This window comes from Eucyclogobius newberryi, unplaced genomic scaffold (genome assembly GCF_026437365.1).
Source record: "Eucyclogobius newberryi isolate DKJ021-1_F unplaced genomic scaffold, fEucNew1.0.hap1 SCAF_1, whole genome shotgun sequence".
NCBI classification, from domain to species: domain Eukaryota; kingdom Metazoa; phylum Chordata; class Actinopteri; order Gobiiformes; family Gobiidae; genus Eucyclogobius; species Eucyclogobius newberryi.
Genome location: NW_027315723.1, coordinates 3340953 through 3366180, shown reverse-complemented (window position 1 = coordinate 3366180; position 25228 = coordinate 3340953). Strand labels below are relative to the sequence as shown.

The following is a 25228-nucleotide window of genomic DNA, read 5'->3' as shown; positions in this document are numbered from 1 at the left end:
TCGATGAATAACGTTGGGTCTCCCGGGCGACATGAAGCGGTCACTCACGGTGTCGGCGGCGGTCAGATTGATGCCCAGTCCTCCCGCTCTGGTGCTCAGCAGGAACACAAAGATGTCCGTCCTGTGGAGAGACATTCACCAAACACAATGGTCAACACAACGGTCAACACAACGGTCAACACAACAGTCAACACAACAGTCAACATAACAGTCAACATAACGGTCAACACAACGGTCAACACAACGGTCAACACAACGGTCAACACAACGGTCAACATAACGGTGAACACAACAGTGAACACAACAGTGAACACAACGGTGAACACAACGGTCAACACAACGGTCAACACAACGGTCAACACAACGATCAACACAACGGTGAACACAACAGTCAACACAACGGTCAACACAACGGTCAACACAACAGTCAACACAACAGTCAACACAATGGTCAACACAACGGTCAACACAACGGTCAACACAACAGTCAACACAACGGTCAACACAACGATCAACACAACGGTGAACACAACAGTCAACACAACGGTCAACACAACGGTCAACACAACGGTCAACACAACGGTCAACACAACAGTCAACACAACGGTCAACACAACGGTCAACACAACGGTCAACACAACGGTGAACACAACAGTCAACACAACGGTCAACACAACGGTCAACACAACAGTCAACACAACGGTGAACACAACGGTCAACACAACGGTGAACACAACTGTCAACACAATGGTCAACACAACGGTCAACACAACAGTCAACACAACAGTCAACACAATGGTCAACACAATGGTCAACACAACGGTCAACACAACGGTGAACACAACAGTCAACACAATGGTCAACACAACAGTGAACACAACGGTCAACACAACGGTGAACACAACTGTCAACACAATGGTCAACACAACGGTCAACACAACGCTGAACACTGTAAATACTGAATATGAGCTCAAACGACAACATGGGCCTTCAATAATCCTGTCACAGTTACCATAGCGACTCATCCTTCAACAGACAGAACAATAGGTGTTTTTTCCCGCGTTATGATCAGATTTGCTTTTTAGTCGTTTCGTTCTTCTTTGCGTTTGTGCTCATGACTTTTAACGATACTGTACATTTATTTAAACTAATAATACTGCGTTTGTTGTGTCAGTGGCATAAAACGGTCTCAACGTGATCATTTATCGTGATATTTTCTGTGGTACCGTATGATCAAAATGAGTTATCGTGATGTATAGATAATAATCGCTCCTTCGAGTGTTTACCTGCTCTGGAAGTCGGCCACCATGTCTCGACGCTCGGAGATCTTGGAGGATCCGTCCAATCGCATGTACGTGTGTTTACGATACACCATGTACTCCTGAACACACACAGAGACACACAGAGACACACACATTATGAAACATGCTGCATAAATAAAGTGGATTTGGATTTGAAACTGACTAAATCCTGTCTAGTGAAGGTTAAAGGGGGTTTGGGGGGTCCTCGCCCAGGAAACTTTGAACGAAACAGATGACATTTCCTCTATTTTGTGAGTTTTAGATTATTTTGTTTTGTTATTCAACTTCTCTTTTTACTCTTTTTTGTTTTCACTGTCTGGAAAATAGTCTCATTATTTTCCAGGTTTTCCGGGACGTGTGGGAACCCTGAAAATGCATGTAAAGCACAAGGAAGAGAGAAAATATGCTTTTCTATATCAAGGTATAAGAACATTTAAAGCGCCTCCTGCAGGTCACACAACTCATTGAACTAAAATGCAGTTAAGATAAATATATTTTAAATTTTGCTAAAAAAATATAAAAAAAATCCTCCCAGAATAGCACATTTTTTAGGTTTATAATTTCAATGATGTCACTTCCTGTCATTTTCTACTGATTTTTCAACGTTTTCGCCACAAATACCTGCTCGATTGGTGTAAAACTATAATTTATAAGTACAACAGGTATAAATACACCAAAGTCAGAATGAGAACATCGTAAAAATCTGTCACGGGCACTTTAAATACATATAGTTTTATTGTTGTACTTCCTCATGACGCGTGAATCTATTAGACTGCGATCACGTGAACAGCACATTATAAACATACTTACATATTGCAGATTAAATAAGGAATGTAAACCAAAAACTTTAAATCAATCAATCGGACCATTTTTAAAGAGTCAACACCATTGTTCTAGTAAGATTTATATCACGACAAACACAATTTTAGTTGAAGAAAAGCTGTTGAAAAAGGTTCTCAAATATTTCAGTTTGTCTGTATAAGAATATAACACGTTCCTGTGGGTTTTCTTGTTACTTTCCCAGAAACAAAAACACACAAATATCGAGTTGAGCAACTTTATGAAACCTCACTCCAAAGACAAATGTGATGAAATAACAGAGTGGAAACCGCCCGCCACAGTTTAAAGTCTTACAAATGCAGACTAAAGGGACAGTCATTTACATTTATTTCACTTTTGCCTCCAAACTGTGAAACAACAAAGACTGATCCAAAAGAGCTTTAAGAGTTAAGGGAAAACATGTTCTGAAGATTGATGTTTTCATTCCACAAAAAGCCTTTGCGATTCTGAGCGTGAGCTTCAGTCACTTCCCTCAGGCCGTTGCTATGGTTTTGTTTTAGTTGTTTTTCAAGATAAAATGTCTGTTCTTGGTCTTGGATTTTATCAAATCAATTTCCCCAAAAATGCGACTTATGTATGTTTTTTTCTTCTCTATTTTGCATTTTTTGGCTGGTGCGGCTTATAGTCCAGAAAAAAACGGACAAATGTTCAGGGCCTCTTTAGCCGCTCAGGGCCTCTAGCCGCTCAGGGCCTCTAGCCGCTCAGGGCCTCTAGCCGCTCAGGGCCTATTTAGCCACTCAGGGCCTCTTTGGCCGCTCAGGGCCGCTAGCCGCTCAGGGCCTCTTTAGCCGCTCAGGGCCTCTTTAGCCGCTCAGGGCCGCTAGCCGCTCAGGGCCTCTAGCCGCTCAGGGCCTCTTTAGCCGCTCAGGGCCTATTTAGCCGCTCAGGGCCTCTTTAGCCGCTCAGGGCCTCTTTAGCCGCTCAGGGCCTCTTTAGCCGCTCAGGGCCGCTAGCCGCTCTGGGCCTCTAGCCGCTCAGGGCCTCTTTAGCCGCTCAGGGCCTATTTAGCCACTCAGGGCCTCTTTGGCCGCTCAGGGCCGCTAGCCGCTCAGGGCCTCTTTAGCCGCTCAGGGCCTCTTTAGCCGCTCAGGGCCGCTAGCCGCTCAGGGCCTCTAGCCGCTCAGGGCCTCTTTAGCCGCTCAGGGCCTATTTAGCCGCTCAGGGCCTCTTTAGCCACTCAGGGCCTCTTTAGCCGCTCAGGGCCTCTTTAGCCGCTCAGGGCCTCTAGCCGCTCAGGGCCTCTTTAGCCGCTCGGGGCCTCTTTAGCCGCTCAGGGCCGCTAGCCGCTCAGGGCCGCTAGCCGCTCGCCGCGTACGCTAAACATGACACGAGCTGGACACATGACAGATTTACTTGGACTCTTATAACTAAGATTATTAATTAATTATTAATAATAAATTGAACAGCTTTTCCAACCTCATTAAAAGGTTAGAATTCATTATTCATTCACTCTGCGGCTGTTTCGAACAACGTTTTTGAGGACTTTTGCTGGTTAGCATTAGCCTCTTGAACCAGCGCCGATGGCGTCCACATCGCGGTGAGTGCAGAGTCCGTGCACTCGCCGGTCAAAGCTGTGACTGAACGTAATGAAGCTAATGTAGATGCAAACGTGAACTGGAAACGCACCCTTCTAATGCTATGGACGTAGCGGCGGTCGGCTTTAGACTGGCGCGTTCCGTTTGTGCCGCCGTCGCTCTCGCTCTGCTCCTGGTTTCGGGCCTAGGTCTGGATCCCGCTCGTCCTTCAACACTTTGCGGTCCCTCTCGCTGGTTCACTTCCCATCGACTTCCCTGTTCCATGTGTTATAAATCAGGGCTCGGTCTCTGGGTCTGGACTCTGTGCCAGGGCCTTATTACGGCGTGAGATACGACTACAGCGCTTCGGTCGGAGGATTATTCCAGGCGCGAGGAAACCACATCGGCCCCACCTGAGTTTCCCGCTTCCTTTGCAGTGTTTGGGTTGATAATTGTGACAATCAAAAACGGCTTTAAATCTTTCTGTAATCAAGAGCTGGGCCCACACGAGAAACACTATCAAGATCATTATTCTGAGATCTAGAACTGGGTTAGACCTGGTCTTGTCCTGGTCTGGCCCTGGTCTGGCCCTGGTCTGGCCCTGGTCTGGCCCTGGTCTGGCCCTGGTCTGGCCCTGGTCTGGCACTGGTCCGGCCCCTGGTCCGGCCCTGGCCCTGGTCTGGCCCTGGTCTGGCCCTGGTCTGGCCCTGGTCTGGCCCTGGTCTGGCCCTGGTCTGGCCCTGGTCTGGCCCTGGTCTGGCCCTGGTCTGGCACTGGTCTGGCACTGGTCCGGCCCCTAGTCTGGCCCTGGTCCGGCCCTGGCCCTGGTCTGGCCCTGGTCTGGCCCTGGTCTGGCCCTGGTCTGGCCCTGGTCTGGCCCTGGTCCGGCCCTGGCACTGGTCCGGCCCCTAGTCTGGCCCTGGTCCGGCCCTGGCCCTGGTCTGGCCCTGGTCTGGCCCTGGTCTGGCCCTGGTCTGGCCCTGGTCTGGCCCTGGTCTGGCCCTGGTCTGGCACTGGTCCGGCCCCTAGTCCGGCCCTGGCCCTGGTCTGGCCCTGGTCTGGCCCTGGTCTGGCCCTGGTCTGGCCCTGGTCTGGCACTGGTCTGGCACTGGTCTGGCACTGGTCCGGCCCCTGGTCCGGCCCTGGCACTGGTCTGGCACTGGTCTGGCACTGGTGTGGCCCTGGTCTGGCCCTGGTCCGGCCCTGGTCCGGCCCTGGTCCGGCCCTGGTCCTGTCCTGGTCCGGCCCTGGTTCTGGCTCTAGTCCGGCCCTGGTTCTGGCTCTAGTCCGGCCCTGGTTCTGGCTCTAGTCCGGCCCTGGTCTTGTCCTGGTCTTGTCCTGGTCCTGGTCTGACCCTGGTCTTGTCCTGGTCCGGCCTGCCCTAGTCCGGCCCTGGTCCGGCCTTAGTCCGGCCCTGGTCTTGTCCTGGTCCTGGTCTGGCCCTGGTCTTGTCCTGGTCTTGTCCTGGTCCTGGTCTGGCCCTGGTCTTGTCCTGGTCCTGGTCTGGCCCTGGTCTTGTCCTGGTCCTGGTCTGGCCCTGGTCTTGTCCTGGTCCGGCCTGCCCTAGTCCGGCCCTGGTCCGGCCTTAGTCCGGCCCTGGTCTTGTCCTGGTCCTGGTCTGGCCCTGGTCTTGTCCTGGTCTTGTCCTGGTCCTGGTCTGGCCCTGGTCTTGTCCTGGTCCGGCCTGCCCTAGTCCGGCCCTGGTCCGGCCTTAGTCCGGCCCTGGTCTTGTCCTGGTCCTGGTCTGGCCCTGGTCTTGTCCTGGTCTTGTCCTGGTCCTGGTCTGGCCCTGGTCTTGTCCTGGTCCTGGTCTGGCCCTGGTCTTGTCCTGGTCCTGGTCTGGCCCTGGTCTTGTCCTGGTCCGGCCCTGGTCCGGCCCTGGTCCGGCCCTGGTCTAGTCCTTAGTCTGGCCCTGGTCTAGTCCTCCTTACATTCACAATAAACACCTCAGACCCACTTGTGCCTCTGAGACTCTTTGGGTCGGGTCATGTTAGTAATAAATTATGGTCGCCGTGGCAGCGTGTTTGTTTTCACTTCCTGGACATTACACAGAGCACTTTTCTTTTTTTCTGGTTGTGAATGAAACTCGTTTGATCATAATTTGTTCCCAGGCGCACAAAAGGAATCAATAAACTTGAATAAATACGACATTGTGAGTTTTCCAAAGCTGATATTGAAATCCTGATGTTTATTGACTCAAAATCACAACCAGGTTCGAGCGGCCGCTGCAAGAAACGCTCGGAAAGGGAAAATACTTCAAATTAAAAGCGTACGCCACAGTTTGCCATATCGGACCCTCTGCCATGTTCACGCACGTCTTTATCCAGAAACACATTCAAGAGGAAGTGACAAAGGGAAATGACTGGAGGTCAAGAGGACCAAGAGGAGAATAATTCAAATTTAGTCAACTTTATTGTAATAATTTGGATTCACTGCAGAGGGAATTAAATTTATAGTTTTACACCAAATCGAGCAGGTATTTGTGGAGAAAACGTCAAAAAATCTGTAGAAAATGACAGGAAGTGACATCACACCAGGGAAACTCATTCCAGTCAAGGTTTATGCAGAATCTACACAAAATAAACTACTTTTTTGACAAAATAAAGTCGCTCTCATATATTTTTGTTTGTGAAATTTAAAAAACGTTGACATTAAATGAGTTTTGGCCCAGTGTTTGCTGGGTAATTTCCAAGTGTGATGTCATCAATTACAAACAGGAAGTGAAATGAGCATCTAATCTAACTTTTTTTTGTTTTTTTTACAAATAAAATTATATGAGAGCGACTTTATTTTGTTGAATTCATGTTTAAAGAGTCAAAAAAGTTGTTTCTTGGTGTAAATTCTGCATAAACCATTTATATGTCATTTACTATGCATAATTCATTTATATGTACAACAGGTACAAATACACCAACTAAAGTCACAATTAGAACATCGTAAAAACCCGTCATACGTCACTTTAAAGTACAATTCTGAAAACACACACGGAAAAGGGAAACACGGGGTCCGGGGCCGCTAACAACAACACGTGTATTCAAAGTAAGTCTTGGGCTCCAGTCTGAGAAAATGTCCTCAAAAGCAGCACAATTATAACAGTTTTTATATATTTTTAACATCAATAATGCTTCTAAAAATAGCAGATCAATCGCCCAAACGTTCCTGGATGAGAACTACATAAGGTTTCCAGACTTCCAACACCATAAATCTCAAAGATGTTCAATGAAAAATGTTAAAAATGACCCAAAAAGAACATATTAATTATATTGTTGAGCTAAAAATGAGCTGAATCCAGTCTAATAAAACAAATGTGTGACATAAAAGACTTTTCCCGTCTTAATCCCCTTCACTCTCACCCACTGCTCCTCCTCCTCTCTCCATCTGCCTCCCTCCTCCTCTCCTTTCTCCTCTCGCCGTAGATGAGCTCGTCTAATTAGCCCTGACCTGTTAATTACCAGCCTAACGACCTTGCTAACGAGCCCCGGCACAGACGCAGGGGCCGACGCCGCGCCTCGTTATCAAACCGCCAGCGGTTTCCCGTCTCTGATAACGAGCTCGTCCACAAACGGTTGTCCATCTCAATGACGACGTTCTGAATGAAATCCGTTCATCTGGTTTTATTCTGTGTGTGACGCTCCAGAACAAAGCTTCAGGGCAGCGTTTAATTAAGGCCAGATAATTACTGTATCGACTTATCGTTCAATAAATGACAGACGGAACGATAAACGCCGGAGCTCCAAATTTATCCTGTTATTTTTCTGAACAGAAGCGGCACATTTACACCTCCGTCCTCAGGCCTACACGCCACAAAGGGCTAATCACAGTTATGCTAATAAGGGCTGATAGCGGCACGCGGGAGCATGCTAAAGGTCACAACTCACTCCTGAGCAGTGTTAGCTACAGACAGAGCAGTGTGTTAGCTACAGACAGAGCAGTGTGTTAGCTTGAGACAGAGCAGTGTGTTAGCTACAGACAGAGCCGTGTGTTAGCTTGAGACAGAACAGTGTGTTAGCTTGAGACAGAGCAGTGTGTTAGCTACAGACAGAGCCGTGTGTTAGCTACAGACAGAGCAGTGTCTTAGCTTCAGACAGAGCAGTGTGTTAGCTACAGACAGAGCAGTGTGTTAGCTTGAGACAGAGCAGTGTGTTAGCTTCAGACAGAGCAGAGTGTTAGCTTCAGACAGAGCAGTGTGTTAGCTACAGACAGAGCAGTGTGTTAGCTACAGACAGAGCAGTGTGTTAGCTTGAGACAGAACAGTGTGTTAGCTTGAGACAGAGCAGTGTGTTAGCTACAGACAGAGCAGTGTGTTAGCTACAGACAGAGCAGTGAGTTAGCTACAGACAGAGCAGTGTGTTAGCTACAGACAGAGCAGTGTGTTAGCTACAGACAGAGCAGTGTGTTAGCTTGAGACAGAGCAGTGTGTTAGCTACAGACAGAGCCGTGTGTTAGCTACAGACAGAGCCGTGTGTTAGCTACAGACAGAGCCGTGTGTTAGCTACAGACAGAGCCGTGTGTTAGCTACAGACAGAGCCGTGTGTTAGCTTGAGACAGAACAGTGTGTTAGCTTGAGACAGAGCAGTGTGTTAGCTACAGACAGAGCCGTGTGTTAGCTACAGACAGAGCAGTGTCTTAGCTTGAGACAGAGCAGTGTGTTAGCTACAGACAGAGCAGTGTGTTAGCTTGAGACAGAGCAGTGTGTTAGCTACAGACAGAGCCGTGTGTTAGTTTGAGACAGAACAGTGTGTTAGCTTGAGACAGAGCAGTGTGTTAGCTACAGACAGAGCCGTGTGTTAGCTACAGACAGAGCAGTGTCTTAGCTTCAGACAGAGCAGTGTGTTAGCTACAGACAGAGCAGTGTGTTAGCTTGAGACAGAGCAGTGTGTTAGCTTCAGACAGAGCAGAGTGTTAGCTTCAGACAGAGCAGTGTGTTAGCTACAGACAGAGCAGTGTGTTAGCTACAGACAGAGCAGTGTGTTAGCTTGAGACAGAACAGTGTGTTAGCTTGAGACAGAGCAGTGTGTTAGCTACAGACAGAGCAGTGTGTTAGCTACAGACAGAGCAGTGAGTTAGCTACAGACAGAGCAGTGTGTTAGCTACAGACAGAGCAGTGTGTTAGCTACAGACAGAGCAGTGTGTTAGCTTGAGACAGAGCAGTGTGTTAGCTACAGACAGAGCCGTGTGTTAGCTACAGACAGAGCAGTGTGTTAGCTACAGACAGAGCCGTGTGTTAGCTACAGACAGAGCCGTGTGTTAGCTTGAGACAGAACAGTGTGTTAGCTTGAGACAGAGCAGTGTGTTAGCTACAGACAGAGCCGTGTGTTAGCTACAGACAGAGCAGTGTCTTAGCTTCAGACAGAGCAGTGTGTTAGCTACAGACGGAACAGTGTGTTAGCTTGAGACAGAACAGTGTGTTAGCTTGAGACAGAGCAGTGTGTTAGCTACAGACAGAGCAGTGTGTTAGCTACAGACAGAGCAGTGAGTTAGCTACAGACAGAGCAGTGTGTTAGCTACAGACAGAGCAGTGTGTTAGCTACAGACAGAGCAGTGTGTTAGCTTGAGACAGAACAGTGTGTTAGCTACAGACAGAACAGTGTGTTAGCTTGAGACAGAGCAGTGTGTTAGCTACAGACAGAGCAGTGTGTTAGCTACAGACAGAGCAGTGTGTTAGCTACAGACAGAGCAGTGTGTTAGCTAGAGACAGAGCAGTGTGTTAGCTTGAGACAGAGCAGTGTGTTAGCTACAGACAGAGCAGTGTGTTAGCTACAGACAGAGCAGTGTGTTAGCTACAGACAGAGCAGTGTGTTAGCTTGAGACAGAGCAGTGTGTTAGCTACAGACAGAGCAGTGTGTTAGCTTGAGACAGAGCAGTGTGTTAGCTTCAGACAGAGCAGAGTGTTAGCTTCAGACAGAGCAGTGTGTTAGCTACAGACAGAGCAGTGTGTTAGCTACAGACAGAGCAGTGTGTTAGCTACAGACAGAGCAGTGTGTTAGCTACAGACAGAGCAGTGTGTTAGCTTCAGACAGAGCAGTGTGTTAGCTACAGACAGCAGTGTGTTAGCTTCAGACAGAGCAGTGTGTTAGCTTCAGACAGAGTCGTGTGTTAGCTTCAGACAGAGCAGTGTTAGCTTGAGACAGAACAGTGTGTTAGCTACAGACAGAGCAGTCTGTTAGCTACAGACAGAGCAGTCTGTTAGCTACAGACAGAGCAGTGTGTTAGCTACAGACAGAGCAGTGTGTTAGCTACAGACAGAGCAGTGTGTTCGCTTCAGACAGAGCAGTGTGTTAGCTACAGACAGAGCAGTGTGTTAGCTTCAGACAGAGCAGTGTGTTAGCTACAGACAGAGAAGTGTGTTAGCTACAGACAGAGCAGTGTGTTAGCTTCAGACAGAGCAGTGGGTTAGCTTCAGACAGAGCAGTGGGTTAGCTTCAGACAGAGCAGTGGGTTAGCTTCAGACAGAGCCGTGTGTTAGCTACAGACAGAGCAGTGTGTTAGCTACAGACAGAGCAGTGTGTTAGCTACAGACAGAGCAGTGTGTTAGCTACAGACAGAGCAGCGTGTTAGCTACAGACAGAGCAGTGTGTTAGCTTGAGACAGAGCAGTGTGTTAGCTACAGACAGAGCCGTGTGTTAGCTACAGACAGAGCAGTGTGTTAGCTACAGACAGAGCAGTGTGTTAGCTTGAGATAGAGCAGTGTGTTAGCTACAGACAGAGCCGTGTGTTAGCTTCAGACAGAGCAGTGTGTTAGCTACAGACAGAGCAGTGTGTTAGCTTCAGACAGAGCAGTGTGTTAGCTACAGACAGCAGTGTTAGCTTCAGACAGAGCCGTGTGTTAGCTACAGACAGAGCAGTGTCTTAGCTTCACACAGAGCAGTGTGTTAGCTTCAGACAGAGCAGTGTGTTAGCTACAGACAGCAGTGTTAGCTTCAGACAGAGCAGTGTGTTAGCTTCAGACAGAGCAGTGTGTTAGCTTCAGACAGAGCAGTGTGTTAGCTACAGACAGAGCAGTGTGTTAGCTACAGACAGAGCAGTGTGTTAGCTTCAGACAGAGCAGTGTGTTAGCTTCAGACAGAGCAGTGGGTTAGCTTCAGACAGAGCAGTGGGTTAGCTTCAGACAGAGCCGTGTGTTAGCTTCTGACAGAGCAGTGCTTCCCGTTAGCCGCTAGCCTCAGACCGAGCAGTGCTTCCCGTTAGCCGTTAGCTCGGCCCGTCCCCCGAGCGGCGGGCTACGTTGCGTTACCTCGAGCAGGTCGATCATGCGTGTCATCTGGGAGTAGATCAGGACTCTGTGGCCTTGAGCCTTCAGGCGACACAACAGCAGGTCCAGACTGTGCAGTTTCCCGCTCTCCGTGATCAGACTCTCTTTATCTGGAACACAAGACGGAACAGCCATGTTTACGGATTCACACTTTAAAAACACAGAGGAGCTCATGCATTACACATTACTCATTGTCTAAAGGTAGTGTGAATTGACAGAATTCAAGACAACATAAAACGACTTTAACGTAAGGAAATTCCGTTTGGCGTAAAACAGGACGATTACCGTATTTTCTGGACTATAAGCCGCACCTTTTTTCATAATTTTGGCCGGGGTGCGACTTATTATACCTATATACTTTTACTTATAGTTCATACTGCAGTGCGACTTATATGTTTTTTTCTTCTTTATTATGCATTTTTTGGCTGGTGCGACTTATACTCCGGAAAATACGGTAAATCAAATTAAACTTTAAATGATTGACGTTCTAAAATGATGACAGACAGTTTCCTCGTCTCTGGGCCTCTGAATGGATGGAGGATCACAGATGATTCCCCTTGAACCTGGAGCTCATCTATGGGTTGTTTACTTGTTTACTTCCCTCGCGCTCGTATCGACAAAAATGTACCCGAAACCAGAAGCAGCGCGAGCGAGCGCGCCAAAACAAAAGCACGACATACTGCGCTGCATTCCACGGTTCAAAGGCACAAAAGGACAAACGAGCCGGGCGGGAGGTTTGGGTCGCGACTGAAGAAGAAGAAACACGGACGAAACGCGGACGAAACGACGAAACGCGGACTGAACACATCAATCGTGTGTTTACTGATCAGTCACAATTATTCTTATTAAAACAAATTTAAAAGGATTTCAATGTTAATTTCATGAACATAAAGACACATTTTTAACTATTTTCACATAAATCAAAAAAGGTTTAAATTTTGATTTGATAAAAATTGTATTAATGGAGTTAAAGTAAAATAAAATCTACATAGAGTGAAATAATCTGGGCTAAATACAAAGGAATTGTAAAAAAAAAATGTAATAAAAAATATGGTTTGTATTCATTATTTAAGTTCATTCATTATTTAAGTATGTAGGTGATTTAAAAAATAAAAATCTAATGATATAAATTGTAAACCTCTGCTGTCATTTACTCACATAAATGTAAGAAAGAAATGTATTACAAGTTTTTCATCATGTCAAATTTTCATATAAAAAAAGGTAATTTATGTGTAAAAAACACTACCAAAAATTCACATATTCTGGACATTTAAATCTGAAAAATGGCCAAAGCCGGTTTAAATGTTGTACATACGAGATACAAAAACATTTACAGGGTTTGGCGTTGCTTATTTAGTTTTGGAGTAAACTAGATCTGACTGAAATTTGGTGTAAAAATTCCAAAATGGCCTCATTTTTAAAGACAATTTAAAGTAAATGAGACTTGGAATCAGACATTGGTCATGGTGTGTGTAGCAGCAACTTTACAGCCCAAAGTGTCTGCGGGAGAAAAATATGGGCTTAAATGAAATACAGTGTAATCTCGCTATAACGCGGTTCACTTTTCACGCTCTCGCTGCTTCACGGGTTTGCATCATGCGTTGTGTTCTGCATTCTGATGGCTAAACAGTCTCTCTGCGTCTTCTCCACATAACGTTACACCGTTATTAACGTTGTTAACACCGTTATTGACACACACAATGTCGACAAAACGTTCTGCAAAGTCCAAATGAAAACTCCACTTTAGGTTCATTTATTTAGCGAGCACCACGTTCACGTTAGCAACACAACCACGTCTCCCTCGGTCCCGCCCAGACACGTGATACAGGTGAACAGAACAGTATCGCCCCCTAGCTGTCAGGCATGAGAAGTGAAACTAACAAAAGGCACTTGTGTCGGGCCCAAAAGGCAGAGGAAGATGAAACTATCGCAGAAAAAGTTCAACTTAAAACAACAAACTTTTATACAGTACTTTTATTTTTTAAACAAATGCTTGGGCCTGTAAAAAGGTTTTGTTCCTTTCTTTCATTATCGCGGGTTCTTTTTGGAACGTAACCCTGCGATAAACGAGGATTCACTGTAATAAAAACAAATTCGGAGCAGATCGGACAAACTTGATAAATACTGACAAAACAAACTGATCAATAAATAAAGATACATGAGTTTTTCCAGCATTATCTCGCCGTAAGTCATTTTATCTGATGTGGATATTCCATTTTGTCAAAATGTTGAACGCTTGAGATTTATAAAAACAAAACTTAACATGGAAATGAGCCAAAACATGGTCCAAAAACTCTGATTTGTGTTTGGAGGGTTGAAAGCGATCAGAGAAGTTTGTGCGTACACTTTTAGAGCACGAATTCAACGTAAAGTTTCATAAATGAGACCCGAGATGGTGAGGAATGAAAGCGCCCCCTGCAGGTCGGACAACTCTGAACTAAAATGCAGTTAAGATAAATATATTTGGAATTTTGCTAAAACAATATTCAAATGTCATCACAGAATAGCAAATGTTTCAGCTTTATTATAATTTCACTTCCTGTTTGTAATTGATGACATCACACTAGGAAATTACCCAGTGTGATGTCACTTCCTGTCATTTTTCTACAGATTTTTCAACGTTTTCTCCACAAATACCTGCTCGATTAGTGTAAAACTATAATGTATAAGTACAACAAGTATAAATACACCAAATAAAGTCACAATCAGAACATGGTAAAAACCCGTCATGGGCCCTTTAACGTCACATGACACAAAGGCTGAACGGGGAAGAGGCTCTGTGGAGGTTTGACCGGGAGAGGCGCAGAGCAGCAGAGGTCAGAGGTCAGGGTCAGAGGTCACAGTCCCACAGAGAGCGTCTCGGCCGGGACGACCACGCGAAAGAAGACACTTGTTCACCACAAGGAGCCGGCGGAGAGAGGATTCCACTTCAGCCTCACGTTCAGCTCAGACTAAACCAGGACCAAACCAGGACTAAACCAGGACTAAACCAGGACTAAACCAGGACTAAACCAGGACTAAACCAGGTCTAAACCAGGACTAAACCAGGAACAAACCAGGACTAAACCAGGACTAAACCAAGAATAAACCAAGAATAAACCAGGGCTAAACCAGGAACAAACCAGGAACAAACCAGGACTAAACCAGGAACAAATCAGGACTAAACCAAGAATAAACCAAGAATAAACCAGGAACAAACCAGGACTAAACCAAGAATAAACCAAGAATAAACCAGGGCTAAACCAGGAACAAACCAGGAACAAACCAGGACTAAACCAGGAACAAACCAGGACTAAACCAGGAATAAATCAGGACTAAACCAGGTACAAACGATGTCCAAACAAAGACTAAACAAAGTATACAACTCAAGGGATTTGTCTTTGAATAAAATAAATGAATGAAATAACAAAACCAGCGATAAAGCAGCACTAAAAACAAGAACTGGAACGAGACAAAAAAAGGACTAAGCAAGGTCTGAATTATCAGCATGAAAGCGGAAATAAAGCAGGAGTAAAGTCGGACTAAGAAAAGGTACAAACCAGGTCTAAAACATAACAATAACTACACTTTTAAAAAACTCAATAAAGCATGAAAAAAATACTTTTAAGAATGATTCAGACTTAAAAAATACTGAATTAACACCAGAACTTCTTAATTAAGTAGCAAATAAGTTTGAGTCACCCTTACTCGACCTTTATGAAGGATAATAAAGTATTTGTTAATGCTTTATTAAGGCTAATTAAAATGTTGTTGAAACTAGGACCAGAAACAGTTTTTTTACGGCAATATTTTCTTATAATTTCACATTATTGTTTATGAAACTATAAAAAGTTCACAGAAAATCTACACAATGGAAAATAACATAATAAGTGCTTGAATTAAGTAGTATATGTCTCGATTAGAGTATGTTTTGACTCTTAAAGTCAGACAAAATGAATTGTTTTAGTAAAAATAAGAAAAAGACAAGCATTTTCTCACTTGAAATGAGAAAACAAATGCTCCTGCTCTTGAAATAAGATAAAGTCGACTTGTTTCACATTTTAAGACAGTAAAATGTACTCAAACTTGGATAAATATGACCAACTTCAAGCACTTTATAATATCGGATCTCGTCGTTTCATCACGTAATTGTCATTTTTAACGTTCTCGTAAAAAAAAAAAAAGACTAAAACTTTTAAAAACAAAACTTGAAGAAGGTGATTTTATCGTTTACTTCAAATCCAACCTCTTCAGACAGTTTAAAATACTAAAATGTTCACGCCGACTCGCTCGCGTACGCTTCCCCCATTAGCGCTCAATGCTAACGCGCACTCTGCTTGAACCTTGACTCTCGACCTTTGGGCTTAGCCCCCGCGATGAGGTCAGAGCGCGCCGAGGTGTTAAAGAGGAGCCGATAGATCTCATGACAAGGGAAACGTGCGGCGGCCATATTGAGGAGGCGGGGGGCGTGTCGCGGAGGTCACGGCTTGTCGCCATGTCAACCGCGTCGAAATGTTTCAGGTCAGAGACAAAACTACATCTTAATCTGCCTCAACAAAGCATGAACAAAGACATTATTAAGCATGATTCAGGCTTAATTAAGGTCTTAAAATAAAGGGAACAAGCATAAAATATCAGGTTTTACTTCATTAACATTTTTTAAACTTGAAATAAGATGAAAAAAGAAGGTTCAAAGCACTTTATAATAACTACACCTTAATTAGCCTTAACAAAGCATGAACACAGAGTTAATTCAGAATGAACAAAGAGTTAACTAAACATGATTCAGGCTTAGTAACGACTTAATTAAGGTTAAAGTTGGAGTTATTACGTTATTAAGAGTATTAGAATAAGTAGATACATAGCCTGAATCATGCTTAATAAACTATTTGTTCACTATGAATTAAGACTTTGTTCATGCTTTGTTAAGACAGGAATAGGTGTAGTTATTATAAAGTATTATTAAAATCTCACTTTTTCTAATGGCAAAACATCAAAATAAACTTGAATCCAGATAAATACTTGTACTAATTATTTATGTTGCACGTTCTGCTAAAGCTCAAGCTCGTTCTAAAACTGTCGAGGAAACTGTGACCAGTCGACTATCGAAAGAATCATAATCGTGTTTTGATGATTGTGACGGTTAAAACGGCTCTAAAACACCTTCCTGTATCAAAGACTGTTTTATGAAACAAGTTTACTCCAGACTAAGCACGTCACGATATCCAATATACGATGAACAGCAAAGGACCCAAGACCGACCCCTGTGGTCAACCCTCCGAGTAGTTAGGGAAGTCACATTATCAATTGTTTCCGTTACGATTATTGTGAGAAAAAACATCACGATTTAAGGATTATTCACAATTGTTTAGACTTTACTCTACAGTGAAATCTTTAATTTTCTTTCATTCTTTCATTCTAGTGGTTTAACCGTTTTAACTTTTCATCAATTTTACTTTCTGAAAGACAAAATAAAGTTAAATATGATTTTTTTTAAAAACAGCCAAATAAAAAAAATAATTTGCATTTAAGTCTATTTTTTGGAAAATAAATTTAACTAAAAATACTTCATTTTGCTTCTAAAACTGTCACGATTATTAGTTTCTGGTTCTTACAATCACATTGTGCCCTGAATAATCACAACTATCAATCAACCTGATCATGACAGACTCTCTTATCCGTAAAGCAGGGACCGTTCGACCAATGGGAGAGAAGCTTGAACAGAACATGACATACAAGACCTGGACAAAGACAAATAAATAAATAACTGTCAATGTGCAAAAAATAATTCTCATTTCCAGAATTGCATTAGGTTCCGTCAAGCGCGAGACGAAGAGAAAAACATGAGCAGAATCACATTGAACTGTGCGGAAAAGCAGAAGGAAGGACTTTCGCTTGAATTAGGTGTCGGTTATTTCTCGACACGCCGCGATACGAGAGGATGGGAGGGCATCTGACGCGCCGGATCACTTTACGGGGGTTTTCTCAGAGTCAATCGAGAACATAGAACATAGAAAACAGAGTAAAAAAACTGTTCTCGACGTAAGAGACTGTGAAAAACTACAAAAAGCTTCCACAAGCCGCAGTTTTTCCCAGTTTAGACAGAGCTAAAAAAAAAAACTGAGCTTAGTAAAAAAATACCCCACAGGATGAGAACAATGTGCAAGCGGGGCCCAAAAGACACAAGAGGAAACCAACACGAGACTCGGGGCCCGGGGTCCGGAGAGCGCCTGGAATGCGGCGGTCTCGTCCGTGTGGTCCCGAACGTCTGAGCGCCCGAGAGACCGCGGAACCCACAAACCCTTCGAAATGCAAACAGTGCGTCGCCGTCGGGAGCCCTGTAATCGGGCCTGGCGTCACGGAAACGGGGGACGGAAGAGCGGGCGAGAGAACCGCGGCAGGCGGGCGGGGGGGCGGGGGGGGGGGGGGGGGGGGGGGTGTCGTCGCTCGCGGTCGCACTGCAAAAACTGAGCGGCTCCGAACGCACTGGCTCAAGGTCGATTTTGAGGCCACAAGGATCATTTAAAAAGACAAAATAAGAGCACTTTCTTCACGTTAGAGTCGATCAGATAAAGCTCAACATCGTTCTAAAAGTGTTCAGGGAAAGGTAATTCTGATGTGTTAAATGGACCACACAGATTCTGCATTTCGTTGTCTTAGTACCTGTACTCTGTGCAATGACAATAAAGTTGAATCTAATCTAATTCTAAACCCTTTTTAGTACCGTATTTTCCGGAGTATAAGTCGCACCAGCCAAAAAATGCATAATAGAGAAAAAAACATATATAAGTCGCACTGGAGTATGAAATGCAGTTGCAAGTGTGAAAATAACAAATAATATCACATATAAGTAGCTGGGAGTATAAGTACAAGTATAAATATAAGTATAAGTCGCACCCCGGCCAAAACTATGAAAAAAGCATGAATATACGGTATACGTTGCAGATTTTCATCAATAATACACTTTTTTTGTAAATATTCTCATACTTTAAGTCTTCCAGCACCACATTTCAGACTTTATTCGGTTAAACATGTATTTAAAGTGTAAAAAAACATTTGATTAGTCAACACTAAAACAACTGTTAAGAGTTTATGGGCAGTTAAATGAGTGAATAATTATTGCTAAAAAGAGAGCAAAAGGTCAAATAACAGCCACTTTAGCGCGTGCACTTCTGTCTCTTTTTACAGTGCAGTGGCGACGGCGGCCATGTCGGTGCGGTCGGATCAGACGGAGCCTCGTTGCCGCCATGGAAACCGGTCGCTCGGCTCCAGCTTTAAAACACGCTTTAATCCAGAGGAAACTGCGGCCCTGGCACGTTCGCTCGTGTAAAAAGAGACAATATTTGGCCCCGGCGCCGCGACCGCGATGTTCCCGCTCGGAAGATTAGCGTAAGCCCTGGCTCTGGCGTCACGTGTCCTGCTGACGGGCGCGCGGAGGCGGGTACTCCAGCGGCGGAACGGTTTAGCGCGGGAATCGCAAATCACGGCGATGCCATCACGATGAGAAAAGACGGCGGTTATTCGATCAGCGCGATGACCTCGGCGGATGAGGAAAAACCCGCCGACCGCGTAGTTTAGACCTCTGCGGACGAAAAGATACGACGCACATCGTTTTGGGCTGATGTGTCGACCGCGAACTCGTAAAATCAGTTTAGTCTCATTTTGCACAGCGTCCTCGTCACATTAAAGGTTTATGTCTTTCCTTTAAGCAGTTAGTCGACTTAAACTGTGGACGGTGGTTTTATGAAACAAGTTTACTCCAAACTATGGACGTTACGATATAAAATGTACCATGAAGAGCAATGGACCCAAGACCGACCCCTGTGGTATACCCTCTGAAGAGCAGGAACGTCACGATATAAAATGTACCATGAAGAGCAATGGACCCAAGACCGACCCCTGTGGCAAACCCTCTGAGGAGCAGGAACGTTACGATATAAAATGTACCATGAAGAGCAATGGACCCAAGACCGACCCCTGTGGTAAACCCTCTGAAGAGCAGGAACGTCACGATATAAAATGTACCATGAAGAGCAATGGACCCAAGACCGACCCCTGTGGCAAACCCTCTGAGGAGCAGGAACGTCACGATATAAAATGTACCATGAAGAGCAATGGACCCAAGACCGACCCCTGTGGTGTACCTCTGAAGAGCAGGAACGTCACGATATAAAATGTACCATGAAGAGCAATGGACCCAAGACCGACCCCTGTGGTAAACCCTCTGAAGAGCAGGAACGTCACTATATAAAATGTACCATGAAGAGCAATAGACCAAAGACCGACCCCTGTGGCAAACCCTCTGAGGAGCAGGAACGTCACAATATAAAATATACGACGGCGGTTATCCAATCAGCGTGATGACCTCGGCGGACGACAAAATGAACGCGTAGTTTAGACCTCTGCAGACAAAAGATACGACGGCCATCATTTTACCTACCAGGTAAATTGACTTCTAACCATCGTAAACACCACAAGATCAATAAAAGCTCTAAAACGTGATTAAATGAGGATTATACCAGGTCTAGAATGGGACAAAAACAGGTCTGAAGCAAGATTATACCAGGTCTAGAATGGGAGTAAAACAGGTCTAAAGCAGGACTAGGCCAGGTCTAGAATGATATTAAAACAGGTCTAAAGCAGGACTAGGCCAGGTCTAGAATGGGACTAAAACAGGTCTAAAGCAAGACTAGCCCAGGTCTAGAATGAGATTAAAACAGGTCTAAAGCAGGACTAGGCTAGGTCTAGAATGGGACTAAAAAAGGTCTAAAGCAAGAACAGCCCAGGTCTAGAATGAGACTAAAACAGGTCTAAAGCAGGACTAGCCCAGGTCTAGAATGAGATTAAAACAGGTCTAAAGCAGGACAAGCCCAGGTCTAGAATGAGATTAAAACGGGTCTAAAGCAGGACAAGCCCAGGTCTAGAATGGGACTAAAACAGGGCTAAAGCAGGACAAGCCCAGGTCTAGAATGATATTAAAACAGGTCTAAAGCAGGACTAGCCCAGGTCTAGAATGAGATTAAAACAGGTCTAAAGCAGGACTAGCCCAGGTCTAGAATGATATTAAAACAGGTCTAAAGCAGGACAAGCCCAGGTCTAGAATGAGATTAAAACGGGTCTAAAGCAGGACAAGCCCAGGTCTAGAATGGGACTAAAACAGGGCTAAAGCAGGACAAGCCCAGGTCTAGAATGATATTAAAACAGGTCTAAAGCAGGACAAGCCCAGGTCTAGAATGATATTAAAACAGGTCTAAAGCAGGACAAGCCCAGGTCTAGAATGAGATTAAAACGGGTCTAAAGCAGGACAAGCCCAGGTCTAGAATGGGACTAAAACAGGTCTAAAGCAAGACTAGCCAAAGTCTAGAATGGGACTAAAACAGGTCTAAAGCAAGACTAGCCCAGGTCTAGAATGGGACTAAAACAGGGCTAAAGCAGGACTAGCCCAGGTCTAGAATGGGACTAAAACAGGTCTAAAGCAAGACTAGCCAAGGTCTAGAATGGGACTAAAACAGGTCTAAAGCAAGACTAGCCCAAGGACAGACTATAGTTTATTTCCAGTCTAAAATGAGAACCGCACATGATTTAGATTGGCGCCATGAGAAAACGCCACCACACTGCACTTCCGTGGCTTTGCAGACGCGGCGAGGTGGCAGAGTTCAGAACATTTAGGTCGCCTACGTCCTGAAAATCCGGGGATCTAAAAATCGCCGCCGCCGCCGCCCGTAAAAAACTGCCGCCAAGAGAGCGAACGATTACGATTTAGCGCTGCGCCTCGGTCCAGCGGTGCACTTATGGCTTACGGCGTAATCGTGTGAACTGCCGACCTGCACATTACGGGGGAGCTGAGGGGGGAGTGCGTTTGACGTGGCTATTTCTGCCGCCGAATCGGCCTCGAAAATGCTACGTTTGGGGCCGCGGCAGGAATGCGAGCGGCGCTAGAGAACACCTACGGGGAAACTGAAGTGGGTTTTCACTAAGCAACCACGGAAATATGGAAGATAATTGGTGGTTGGCCAATGTTTATGCTTAACAAAGTACAGCACTGCAAAAAAAGGACTATGAAGAGCGTAGTTATGAATATCATTGAGTAACGTTGACATGGCAAAAATAAAAATTGCTCCTTTTTGTTATTTAAGGCCAGATGCTGAGGGTGAATAGGAAACAATATTAAATTTAAAGGTATTAATTTGAAACTTCTCCTGTCGTTTACTCACAAAAACTGAATAAAAAAATGTATTACAAGTTTTTCATCATGTCATGTTTTGATTTAGAAATAAGGCATTTTATTGGTACAAATTGCAAAAATTGCAAAAAATTGCAAAAACATTAAATTTGAAAAATGGACCGGTTTGGACAGGTTTAAATTGTTGACATATTAGATATAAAAACAGTTACAGAGGCAATTTTGGATTTAGTTTTTTAGTGAACTAAATGTGATAAAAAAAAAATTGTGAAAATTTACACTTTTCCAATTTTTTTTGACTTAAAACGTTAATAAATCAGGCTTAGAATTAGACATGAACAAATCTTTCTGTTTGTTCTGTCAAAATCTTGTCAAGTACAAGACGATAAAGTTTGGACTAAACAAGACAAATGAATGAAGTGGATTAAATGAAAGACTAAAACATCGTTAGGAGCAGATTGTCCTAAATGTTGAGAGAGAAAACTGACCATAAAATAAATTAACAGTTTTTTTTTACATTGCCTGCTGTGTCTTGCCTTGTCTTACTTTTTACAGATTTCAAAAACTATTTCAGAGATTTTGCTAAAGAATTGTGAAGATTTTTCACAAAAGAGACTAAATCAATGATAACATTTTCCTGGGCTTTTATTTCCTTTTTTGTTTTTATTTGCTCAACGCCGGAACTTGAACTCGCCCCCGAAAGGTCTGTGTCGCCCCCGGATGACCTGCGTCGCCCCTGAATGGCCTGCGTCGCCCCCGAAAGGCCTGCGTCGCCCCCGAAAGGCCTGCGTCTCCCCCGAAAGGCCTGCGTCGCCCCCGAAAGGCCTGCGTCGCCCCCGGATGGCCTGCGTCGCCCCCGGATGGCCTGCGTCGCCCCCGGATGGCCTGCGTCGCCCCCGGATGGCCTGCGTCGCCCCCGAAAGGCCTGTGCGAACGTGGCGGTGTTGCCGTCGGCGCAGAATGACGGCCACACCTCTGTCGGACCGCCCCGTGGCAGCTAACGCGAGCAAACGCCTGGCGAAAGTGCAAACATTCAAATCCAAGCCGTCGCAGTCGTCACTTTCGCTTTAACAGCCCAAATCTCATGTGGTGTGGCGCCGCTCTGCCGTTTCCATGGAGACGCAGATAAAGCTTTGCCACCTGCCCCTCCCTCCCCCCAAAACACCCCCCTTTCCTTCCCTCCTCACTCTCTCTCTCCTCTGCATCGCCAAATGCACATGACTTCCTTCATCAGGCGTTTCCCCATCACAAATGGAATTGGAGATCCATCTAGTGGCCACAGAGGGAACTACAAAAGAGGGAACTACAAAAGAGGAAACTACAAAAGAGGGAAACACAAACAAACCTAGCTTCCTGCTCCAATCTGGCAAACGGTGTCAGATTTGAATGTTTACGGTGCATTGTGAGGAAAAAAGACACGATTTGACGATGATTCACGATTACAAGTGGAAACGCGACGTAATCGAGTAAAAAAATAATGATAATCGTTTAATTGTCGTTCAGTCTCATTCAGTCCGACGCGTTACTGCTCCTTAAGGTCGTGACGGGCTTTGCGAGGTCAAACTGTCCCAATGACAAAATAAATAAAGTGAATGTGAGAAAAACGTACATAGCATCTACGTAAACATTTTGCAAAGTTAACCCTTAACGTTGCTTCTAAAATGTGTTGAAATTATAGTTTTTTGGTGCGTCCGGTTACATTGTGACCTGAATAATCACAAATATCGATTAACCGAGTTGTATTGAGAGCGATTTGAGGCAGAAAATGCTCAGAGCTCGACCTTTGACGCAAGAAAACTGTTAAATTAGGTTGAGAGGGCGTGAATGAAGCTCAAAACGACCCCGGGCATGTTTCTGATGACGGAACGCGGTTTAAAAGCTCAAATAAGTACATTCTGCTCCACGTGTCTCCTTTAAATACTGTAATAATGGAAATAACACCCAAAACCCACCGCCCCGCCAGCGCCTCTCTGCCTCCCCCCCCGCCGCTGTAACCTGATCCCCGCAGGTCCCTGTAGAGCCGGAGCCTGGGGCCTGACACGGGGGCCTGACCCAATTAGTGTCTGCTGCAGCTCGTTAACCCCGCCCCGCCCTCAGGCTCCCCCCTGCTGCCCCCCCCCAGCGCCGCTACAGCCCGTCGGGAGGATCTAATTTCATTAAAGCTCCTCCGCCGTCCTCCGTCCCGCTCCGTCCCCCCGACGAGCGAGGACAGAGGGTGGTCCCGCTCCGTCCCCCCGACAAGCGAGGACAGAGGGTGGTCCCGCTCAGTCCCCCCGACAAGCGAGGACAGAGGGTGGTCCCGCTACGTCCCCCCGACAAGCGAGGACAGAGGGTGGTCCCGCTCCGTCCCCCCGACAAGCGCTGGACGAGGACAGAGGGTGGTCCCGCTACGTCCCCCCGACAAGCGAGGACAGAGGGTGGTCCCGCTCCGTCCCCCCGACAAGCGCTGGACGAGGACAGAGGGTGGTCCCGCTCCGTCCCCCCAACAAGCGAGGACAGAGGGTGGTCCCGCTCAGTCCCCCCGACAAGCGAGGACAGAGGGTGGTCCCGCTACGTCCCCCCGACAAGCGAGGACAGAGGGTGGTCCCGCTCCGTCCCCCCGACAAGCGCTGGACGAGGACAGAGGGTGGTCCCGCTCCGTCCCCCTGACAAGCGCTGGACGAGGACAGAGGGTGGTCCCGCTCCGTCCCCCTGACAAGCGCTGCACGAGGACAGAGGGTGGTCCGCAAAATGGATCTGAGAACACGTCCCGAAGCGACACTTGCAATCACGAGGTGCGATGATGATGTCATGATAACGACGGTCACGAGAAGAAACGTGTCGCTATAACGATTATTGACACTTAAAGAAGGAACTTTCCGGATGCAAAAGTAAAGTTATTGTGATATAAACGGCCACGTGAAACTGATCAAACTGAAAGGAAATGACCAACAGCAACTGAAGAAAACAGACAGTTCTTCAAATAAATGAAGAAGTAACATCTAAATCATCACATTTTAGCTACGCCAGAAAACACCATTAAGATAATTCAAGTCATTTCATTTCATCTCGACCTACACTGGAAAAACGCTCGCCTAAGTAAAAAAGTACTTGACATAAGTATTTCTCTTGTTTTTGGTGTGTTTTGGTCTTAAAGTCGGATCGTCAATGAAAAAGCATAAAATATCTTGTTTTACTTAAAATAAGATAAAGATCAGCGTTTTGTGACTTAAAATGAGAAAAAAACACACATTACTTTAAATATTAAAACATTTTGTCAAATCTTACTCAAAGAAAGTCAAAATATACTTAAATCAAGTTAAATTCTACTTAATCCGATCTTCAGTATTTGTAGTACATGTTTGCAGTGTGTTTTTTTACAGTGTACATGGGCCGTTTCAATTACACAATATTTCACTGTAAAAACATTTGCAGATTTGTCCGGTCGTCGCCGCGGCGCAGCGGTGTCCACGGCGACGGGCGAAAGCGACATGTGAGGAACGGACAGATGGAGCGGGTCGGGGCGGAGCCGCGCCCCCCCCCCCGACCGCGCACTGTACAAACGATACATTACACCGCCGATCAATACGTCAATGAGCAACACTCGTCCAGCGCCGCAGATGAGGGAAAGGTTAGCCCCGCCGCCCCCTACGGCCTCCACTGGCCCCCACTGGCCCCCTCCGGCCCCCACTGGCCCCCGCTGGCCCCCGTGGTCAGAATGGTGGACTTAAACTCGATTTGTCCAAAGCCGTGGGGTGGAGAGGCAGATGTTACAGGACGCAGAGAAGAAGAAGAATCTACAGCGTTACTAGAAATTGGTAAATTACGTTTACTTTCGAATAAAACTGGACTTCTCAGATTCATTTTGAGACATTCATATATATATATTTTTGACGGATTTATCTATGTAATTAGTTCAAACAAGACGTATATATTTAGTTAGTTGAAACAAGTCAGATTGATTGATTTAGTTAATGAGGTCTAGCTGTTTTTTAATTGAGATTTTATTAGGAATTGGTAAATTACGTTTACTTTTGAATCAAACTTCTTCTCAGATTCATTTTGAGACGTTCCTTTTCATTCTGGAGTAAACGCTTTGGGGAGGAATGTTGAAACGAGTCAGATTTATCAAAGTATTTAGTTTGCAGATGTTTCTGTTTTTGAGTTAAGGGATAAAACT

General features: G+C 45.4%; 1 protein-coding gene across 1 annotated transcript in view; it reads right to left on the bottom strand.

Annotated features, from left to right (window-relative positions):
* ino80 (INO80 complex ATPase subunit) overlaps positions 1-25228 on the bottom strand; it is a 75436-nt gene that overhangs the window by 16949 nt on the left and 33259 nt on the right. The window contains exons 23-25 of the mRNA XM_072449562.1: positions 10890-11017; positions 1287-1381; positions 49-121 (exon numbers count right to left, since the gene is read on the bottom strand). Of these exons, the coding sequence (XP_072305663.1) occupies positions 49-121; positions 1287-1381; positions 10890-11017 (296 nt within the window). The remainder of the gene's footprint in view (positions 1-48; positions 122-1286; positions 1382-10889; positions 11018-25228) is intronic.